Below are 9484 nucleotides of genomic sequence, written 5' to 3' on the forward strand. Positions count from 1 at the left end.
TTCTAGTACATTAACATAAAATATATAGGAGTGATATGTTATGACTTATAGAGTCAAAATGTCAAGTCATGTAATTGAAATTTGAAGTAAAGTATTTTATATGCAGATTAGTATTATTTGTGACACTTTTTTAATTTAAATTAAATGATGTAATGATCGTTCATTTTGTTTTTTTCAATTAAATCTTGCATAACAGATTTGAATTGTGATGTGAAAAGTGTGAAGTTAATAAATCTAGTCCTGTTTACTTAAGAAATTGTATGTAACGTATTTTTTACAAAGTAACGTATTCTACATGCACATTCATCAGAAAATGTGAGTGCTTTTCTAAATTATATTTGTAATTTGCTTTTGTGCCATAAACAAGGATCACTGTATAGATAGGATTGCAAAATGACGATAAATGCTAATTAAAGGGATTATTTGTTTATTATGTATAAACAGCCAACATACTTTTTCTGATGATGTTACGTAATATAAATGTGAAAGTTTAAATTGACATTATGTCTTATTCGTCAGTTCTGTCTGAAGTTTAATATCTAATTAAAGATTTCTCATCAAATCGATACAGTTTATTTTAATGCTTGTTTTTCGTCATAAAATATTGCAAGCTTTGAAGTAACGTAAATTACAGTATAGGGAGCCTTGAAATATCTTTGTTTTTAGCTGAAAACCTGTTCGTGTGTATATTTACGTCATATGTTATTGAATTAAAACAGTTTTCTACACTGTTTTCTTTTATAAAACGACAGTATTTTACAAGTGAAAGCTATGTTCGAAAGTCTAAGATTATTTGGTAACGAACTTTAAAATGCTGTAGTTTCCAAACGCCCCTACGGCCAAGGCGTAAACATGTCTTAAAATGTTTGTAAAATGATACACTTTCACAAAATTCCCCCTGGGGGGGGGGCAAAACCCTTTTTCCACTCATAGTCTATAACACAAACGGTTTAACAATTAAATGCGAATATCTTGTAATGACCTTATACAGAGATACCCGTAATTCGTCGGTAAATTGTATTCCGATTTTCTTTTTTAAAAAGCCGTAAAATTATATTTTTACGGTTTTATCAACGTTTGCACCAAATAGCACGTGTCCGCTAGGTGGCGCTGTAAATCAACAAACCACGGGATTTAAAAAAATAAATAAATACACCTCGTTTAAGAAGAGTCTATGACGATTGTTTGTTCCAAGTTTCATTTAAATCAGCCGACATTCATATTTTTCGGAGGAACGTGGTCATGTACCTTAAGACCCTTCCCTGCAAAGGTTTCTTGGTTCAAAACAAAAGATCCAGTAAATTTAAAAACAGTTGTTTGACGCTTTTGTAAGAGCCACGTTAAATTATGGATGCGAAGTGTGGGGGTTTTCCAAATCAAAAGAAATTGAGCGTATTCACTTAAAGTTTTGCAAAAACATACTTGGGGTTAAAACAAGCTCATGCAATGTGGCCGCTTATAGTGAATTAGGTAGATACCCATTATATGTATATAGATGTGGTGGAATTATAAAATTTTGGTGTAAGACTATTTCTACAGATAATATTATTATAAATAAGTTATATAAAAAAATTAAGAACGACTTTGTCTAAGCTAAGATTGTCGTCACATAAATTACATATTGAAATAGGACGATATGGGCGAAAAGGAATTGAAAGGGCTGATCGTAATAGTATTTTGTGTAACTCTAACGATATAGAAGACAAATACCACTTTGTCATAATATGCCCTGTGTATAACAATATCAGAAAGGAGTTCATAAAAAAACAATCTATATTAGAAACCCAAGTATGTACATATTTGTTGAATTAATGAAATCGCAAAATAAAGTCGAAATAAGAAATCTAATTAAATTCATAAACCAAGCATTTCTTTTAAGAAATTATATGATCAATAATATGATCTAGTCTATATAGTAATATATGACATTAATCTCCCAAATTCCTATTATCCTGGTATTGCATATATTTAGCATTTACATTTAATTTAGATATTTACCATTTGTATAAAAATAATAATCTATATTATGTTTTATCTGTGTTTATTATTTTTTCTCTCTTTTCCTTTTTATTTTGCCATGTATCATTGTGACCATAATGATTATCATTTTGCATATCATGTTTTGTCAAGAAACTGTTATTTACATGTTTATGACAATTAACAACTCTATCTGTCTGTCCGTCTGTCTGTAAAACCGGAATTCGATCAATCGATACATTTTTGTCACAATAAACTCCTAAGTGGAAAAAAACTGGTTTCTCTTTAACGATTTTGCTGCCCAGTGTCCATTGTCGGCGATTATTTTATATTATGTTTTCATTAAACACCACAACGATGCATTTTTGTGCATTGTATGTGTAGTTTTCATTGACTGAATTGTTGTAACAGATGTTCATCAAATGCTGCAGGCCATCTCAACTAAGCGATAAAAGAATCATATCACCAGCAGATGTTGGACAACCTAACTCGCATTATTTATTTTAAGGCACCGTTTATCAGTTATCAAATTTAATATTTTGCGCTTTTCATTTATAAGCTTTTAGCAGAATTGATTTTGTCCATTTCTGCTGTTTCGTCTCTCTCTTGTTAAAGTTTCGTTATAAAGTTCTGCACTGCATATCTGTGAGCTTTTCTGAACTCCGCTTTAGCCGTTTTATATAATTTTCGTGTGTTCGACGATTCGTGCATTTCACGTCTATTAAGTATCCATTTACTCCGAGCATCTGTCATTTTCTTGTGAAGGAGTGAAATATTTTTAGTCCAATATGGTTTGATATAAGGTTTAAATGTTGTCTTTGGTATGCACTTTCTGGTTACCGTGTTTATTTCTATGACAAGTTCACGGTAGTATGCGTTAATATCTTCATCTACACAAGCACTTTTACTAGATAGATTTATTAACACTTGGCTCCCTTCTATACTAGCCTTATAGTTTTCAATGTAACTCGGCTTGACCGTCTTCCAGTTAACAAACCATGTGTCTGTATTCAACTGCTCATATATATGGGCACGACAATACTCATTATGATAGGGCGATGTGTTGAAAAATGTGTACTATCATTATCTAATATTTGGCAACTTTTTACAAAGTTAACATCATGCAATTGATCAAAACTATGATCAATAAGAGTTCGTTTTTATTATTGAAAGGCACTAAATAGCGCGCCAGTGCAAATGGGCAGACCATTTACTGCAACAAGGTTATTTCGAAGTAAAGTATCTGTTAGGGACTGGCCTCGGTAGTCTGAGCATATATAATTTTGTTCCCACGAAGGAAGCTCTGTGTTAAAATCGCCCATTACAACAACAGTTCCCTTATCATTTAGGGCGTGTCTAAATGTGTATGTCTACAGAGTAATTTTTGCAGGGAAGATATACCTGAAGAATATACAAATATTGACCAGGGCTTACATTAAGTTCAATGCCTATGATATATTTAGAGTTAAAAGTTATCGGGGATACATATTCATTTAAATTATGATGCTACTATTCCTCCTTTTCCGACCCTTCTATTGCTAGGTTTTAAAACATCAGGATCTGAGAATGCGTGACTACAGTAGTGATTGTTTATACAATTAAAGAAATACAAATCACTGATATATAACCATATATGTTCAGCTATTCCACATACGAATGTGTATGATTCTTTGCATTAAACATTCACTCAAGTAGCTAGCACTGGACATTACGCCCGTAGCATTCCATGTTGCTAGGTTTATATTAGTTTTATCATTATAACAGTTGTTAGTCGACGCTTAGGTCATTTAGAACGTCATATTTGTTATCACTAAACCCAAAATCGGTTCTTGCGTCGCGTTCATTCCAATATCCGATCTGCTGGTCTCCAGTCTGCCACCGTCCCCGTGCGCGGCTAGTGTCGTCATCCGAATTGTTCCGTCGCCTGTAAGTTCCATACGACACCCATGGCTTGCATTTGACGCCGCTAGGCAAGAAGCATGGGTCGTCAATCATATATCTCGCGTTATCGTCATCTTCTACGTTTACGTGTATTATAACATTTTCGTATCTTGTTTCGTTTATTAAAATCCTTGATTCTTTTGGGCCACGTTTTCGTATATAATTCTCTAGTTTGTCCTCCGTAATGTTTATCTTACTTTGACCGCGTTTGGATTTAATACCCTCACGTGTCTCGGGATCGGTGTTCCGTTTTCCGGTTTCTTTGCGCGCTCGTTCGGCTTAGTCTCGCGTGAGCGAATAGTGGCGTACATTTCATTTTGTACAGGCGCAAAGTCCTTGCACTCGTTCATCGATACTGGCTTACAGGAAGTAGGTGGTTGTACCGTCTGAGTGTTGAAAGACTGTGCGTCCTGGACGGGTATCGCGCCAAGTATTCCCCCAACATTCCTTGCTCTATCGGTTGACTTTGTATTGAACTCCCGATATCGATGATTGGAGACATTTAATATTTTCAGTTAACATTAACAATTCTGTTTTGCATCTTGTTCTTTCACCATTTAAGATTCTAGTGATGTTTCTGAGTGGTGATAGTCCAACAGAATCTGGACAATAAAAATTTCTTGCTGTAGATCATCGAACAATGATTCGAGTTTATACGATACCGATAATTCAGGGTTCGCTGCAATATCAAACGTTTCAGTCACATCGTAATCGGTAGGTAGTGACCCTCGCGGTCGGTTGTAGTTTGGTTGCGGGGTAATGGTAGCCTCTGTTGGCTGCTGTATAGATGCGAATAAATGTTCACCAGCGTCAGAGTTAACGGGAACTGCATTTAGGTCGCGTAACGGTGTCTGCATAAAACACCATTTACTTAAAACTTAACTTAACCAAAACTTAAACACCTTATGAAGATGTTCGTTTATTGACTGTTTGAGCAAAGAATTGATTCAAACATGAAGGGAATAAAATACAATGTAGTGGCCGGGAAACAAAACAATAAATGTGCCTAGCCTTATGCAGAGAAAGCATTATTAAAGGAAAATATGTCATAAGTCCATTATGATTCGAAATTGGAAGCATAAATTGTGAATTTTATTTCACTTCATATCTAACAGGTTTAATAACATAAACTAGATGTGTAAAACTCTGAATCGGAAGCTTTTCGTGATGATCTAGCCCTGCAAGACTTCGGTGGCAACCCAGGAGAAGCACGGCTTCATGTTCTCTCGTAGATGAGTCACGGCTTCCTCGCTATCCTAGGTGAGTCATGGCATCCGCGTTATCATAGATGAATCACGGCTTCCTCGTTATCTAATGTGAATCACGACATCCTCGTTATCTAATGTGAATCACGACATCCTCGTTATCGTAGGTGAATCACGACATCCTCGTTATCTAATGTGAATCACGACATCCTCGTTATCTAATGTGAATCACGGCTTCCTCGTAATCTAATGTGAATCACGGCATCCTCGTTATCTAATGTGAATCACGACATCCTCGTTATCTTATGTGAATCACGACATCCTCGTTATCTAATGTGAATCACGACATCCTCGTTATCTAATGTGAATCACGGCATCCTCGCTATCGTAGGTGAGTCACGGCTTCCGCGTTATCGTAGGTGAATCACGGCATCCTCGCTATCGTAAGTGAGTCACGGCTTCCGCATTATCGTAGGTGAATCACGACATCCTCGTTATCTAATGTGAGTCACGGCTTCCTCGTTATCTAATGTGAATCACGGCATGCTTGTTATCTAATGTGAATCACGGCTTCTGCGCTATCGTAGATGAGTCACGGCTTCCTCGCTATCGTAGGTGAGTCATGGCACCCGCGTTATCGTAGATGAATCACGGCTTCCTCGTTATCTAATGTGAATCACGACATCCTCGTTATCTAATGCGAAACACGACATCCCCGTTATCTAATGTGAATCACGGCTTCCTCGTTATCTAATGTGAATCACGACATCCTCGTTATCTAATGTGAATCACGACATCCTCGTTATCTAATGTGAATTACGACATTCTCGTTATCTAATGTGAATCACTTCTTCTGCGCTTTTGTAGGTGAGTCACGGCTTCCGCGTTACCGTAGGTGAAGAACGGCTTCTGCATGATTGCAGGTGAATCACGGCTTCCGGGTACTCGTAGGTGAATCACGGGTTCTGCATTATCGCAGGTGAATCACGGCTTTCGCGTAATCGTAGGTGAATCACGTCGAATTATTATACTCACTGCATAGAGGAGGCTAACAATGTATTCAATAAATGATATAATATCCGTCAGCTTACTTTGCACCTCTAACCATCATCTAACTTGAATTAAAGTTTAGAATTGAAACTGGGAAGTATGAGAGCAAAACGTGTTGGGTAAATGAGAAAGAAAACAGTTCTGTAAAATTATTAATTAAATACGTATTAAATACTGCTATCTGGCATGATACGCTACTGCAGTATTTCAAAGTTTGTTAAATGGGGAAACAAGAACCGTGAACACGTCTAAGCTTGTCTATACATAACGCTCTGTGAACCTTATGACGCATGAATGTCTCAGGGTTTCATTTTATTAAAGGATATAAGTCGAAAATTCAAAATCCCGACAAGTAGAGATCTCGACAAGTACAGATTCCGACAAGTAGAGATCCCGACAAGTAGAGATCCCGACAAGTACATATCCCTACAAGTACAGATCCCGACAAACGAAGATCCCGACAAGTATAGATCCCGACAAGTACAGATCCCGACAAGTACAGATCCCGACGAACGGAGATCCCGACAAGTACAGAGCCCTACAAGTACAGATCCCGACAAACGGAGATCCCGACAAACGAAGATCCCGACAAGTAGAGATCCCGACAAACGGAGATCCCGACAAGTAGAGATCCCGACAAGTACAGATCCCTACAAGTACAGATCCCTACAAGTACAGATCCTGAAAAACGAAGATCCCGACAAGAAGAGATTCCGACAAACGAAGATCCCGACAAGTAGAGATCCCGACAAGTACAGATTCCGTCAAGTAGAGATCCAGACAAACGAAGATCCCGACAAGTACAGATAACGACAAACGGAGATCCCGACAAACGAAGATCCCGACAAGTACAGATCCTGACAAACGGAGACCCGACAAGTACAGATCCCGGCAAGTACATATTCCGACAGGTAGAGATCCCGACAAACGAAAATTCCGACAAAAAGAGATCCCGACAAGTAGAGATCCCGACAAGTACAGATCCCTACAAGTACAGATCCCCAAAAAACGAAGATCCCGACAAGTAGAGATCCCGACAAACGGTGATCCCGACAAGGAGAGATCCCGACAAGTACAGATTCCGAAAAGTAGAGATCCCGACAAACGAAGATCCCGACAAGTAGAGTTTCCGACAAACGGATATACCGACAAACGGAGATCCCGACAAGTACATTTTCCGACAAACGGAGATCCCGACAAACGAAGATCCCGACAAGTACAGATCTCGACAAGTACAGATCCCGACAAACGGAGATCCCGACAAGTACAGATCCCGACAAGTACAGATCCCGACAAACGGAGATCCCGACAAGTAGAGATCCCGACAAGTACAGATCCCTACAAGTACAGATCCCGAAAAACGAAGATCCCGACAAGTAGAGATCCCGACAAACGAAGATCCCGACAAATAGAGATCCCGACAAGTACAGATCCCTACAAGTACAGATCCCGAAAAACGAAGATCCCGACAAGTAGAGATCCCGACAAACGAAGATCACGACAAATAGAGATCCCGACAAGTAGAGATCCCGACAAATGGAGATCCCGACAAGTAGAGATCCCGACAAACGGAGATTCCGACAAGGAGAGATCACAACAAGTACAGATTCCGACAAGTAGAGATCCCGACAAACGGAGATCCCGACAAACGGAGATCCCGACAAGTACAGATCCCGACAAACGGAGATCCCGACAAGTAGAGATCCCGACAAGTACAGATCCCGACAAGAAGAGATTCCGACAAACGGAGATCTTGACAAGTAGAGATCCCGACAAGAAGAGATTCCGACAAACGGAAATCTCGACAAGTACTTATCCAGACAAATTGAGATCCCTACAAATGGAGATCCCGAGATCCCAACAAATAGAGATCCTGGCAAATGGAGATCCCGGCAAACGGAGATCCCAACAAACGGAAATCCCGACAAATGGAGTTCCCCACAATCGCAATTCCGACAAGAAGAGATTCCGAAAAACGGAAATCCCGACTAGAAGAGATCCCGACAAACGGATATCTCGACAAGTAGAGATCCCGACAAATGGAGATTCCGACAAGTACAGATCCCGACAAGTACAGATCTAAACAAACGAAGATCCCGACACGTAGAGATCCCAACAAGTACGGATCCCGACAAGTACAGATCCCGACAAACGAAGATCCCGAAAAGTAGATATCCCGACAAAAGGAGATCAAGACAAGTACAGATCCCGACAAGTACAGGTCTAAACAAACGAAGATTCCGACACGTAGAGATCCCGACAAGTACGGATCCCGACAAGTACATATCCCGACAAACGAAAATCCCAACAAGTACAGATCCCGACAAACGAAAATCCCAACAAGTACAGATCCCGACAAACGAAAATCCCAACAAGTACAGATCCCGACAAACGAAAATCCCGACAAGTACCGATCCCGACAAACGAAAATCCCGACAAGTACAGATCCCGACAAATGAAGATCCCTACAAATGGAGTTTCCGACAAACGAAAATCCCAACAAGTACAGATCCCGACAAACGAAAATCCCAACAAGCACAGATCCCGACAAATGAAGATCCTTACAAATGGAGTTTCCGACAAACGAAAATCTCGACAAGTAGAGATTCCGACAAGAAGAGATCCCGACAAGTACAGATCCCGACAAGAAGAATTTCCGACAAACGAAGATCTCGACAAGTACAGATCCCGACAAGAAGAGATTCCGACAAACGGAGATCTCGACAAGTAGAGATCCTGACAAGTACAGATCCCGACAAGAAGAATTTCCGACAAACGGAGATCTCGACAAGTACAGATCCCGACAAGAAGAGATTCCGACAAACGGAGATCTCGACAAGTACAGATCCCGACAAGAAGAGATTCCGACAAACGGAGATCTCGACAAGTAGAGATCCTGACAAACGGAGATCCCCACAAACGGAGATCCCGACAAATGGAGATCTCCACAATCGGAATTCCCGACAAATGGAGATCCCAGCAAATAGAGATCCCGACAAATGGAGATCCCGACAAGTAGAGATCCCGACAAGTAGAGATCCCAACAAACGGAGATCCCGACAAGAAGAGATAAATAGATATCCCGTCAAATCGAGATAAATTGAGATCCCGACAAATAGATACCCCCAACAAAAAGAGATCCCGACAAATAGAGATTCGGAGCTCTATGCGTTGTTAACTGACGAATAGAGCATTATGCGCTGAAAGTACACATCAACATTAAAATAGACGTTTTTCATTTACACAGAGAACTACCCACTTCCTATAATGACTGTTATAGCAACTGTTCATGTAATAACTACAACCATGAA

At 39.4% G+C, this 9484-nt stretch overlaps 1 protein-coding gene across 1 annotated transcript; it reads left to right on the top strand.

Annotated features, from left to right (window-relative positions):
* Positions 1–6467: 6467 nt before the first annotated feature.
* On the top strand, positions 6468–9272 carry LOC128235580 (proteoglycan 4-like). The gene is made up of 3 exons (XM_052950392.1): positions 6468–6909; positions 7085–8228; positions 8360–9272. The coding sequence occupies exons 1-3, from the start codon at positions 6468–6470 to the stop codon at positions 9270–9272; spliced, it is 2499 nt and encodes an 832-aa protein (XP_052806352.1).
* Positions 9273–9484: the final 212 nt, after the last annotated feature.

Source organism: Mya arenaria, chromosome 5 (genome assembly GCF_026914265.1).
Source record: "Mya arenaria isolate MELC-2E11 chromosome 5, ASM2691426v1".
In the NCBI taxonomy this organism is placed as follows: domain Eukaryota; kingdom Metazoa; phylum Mollusca; class Bivalvia; order Myida; family Myidae; genus Mya; species Mya arenaria.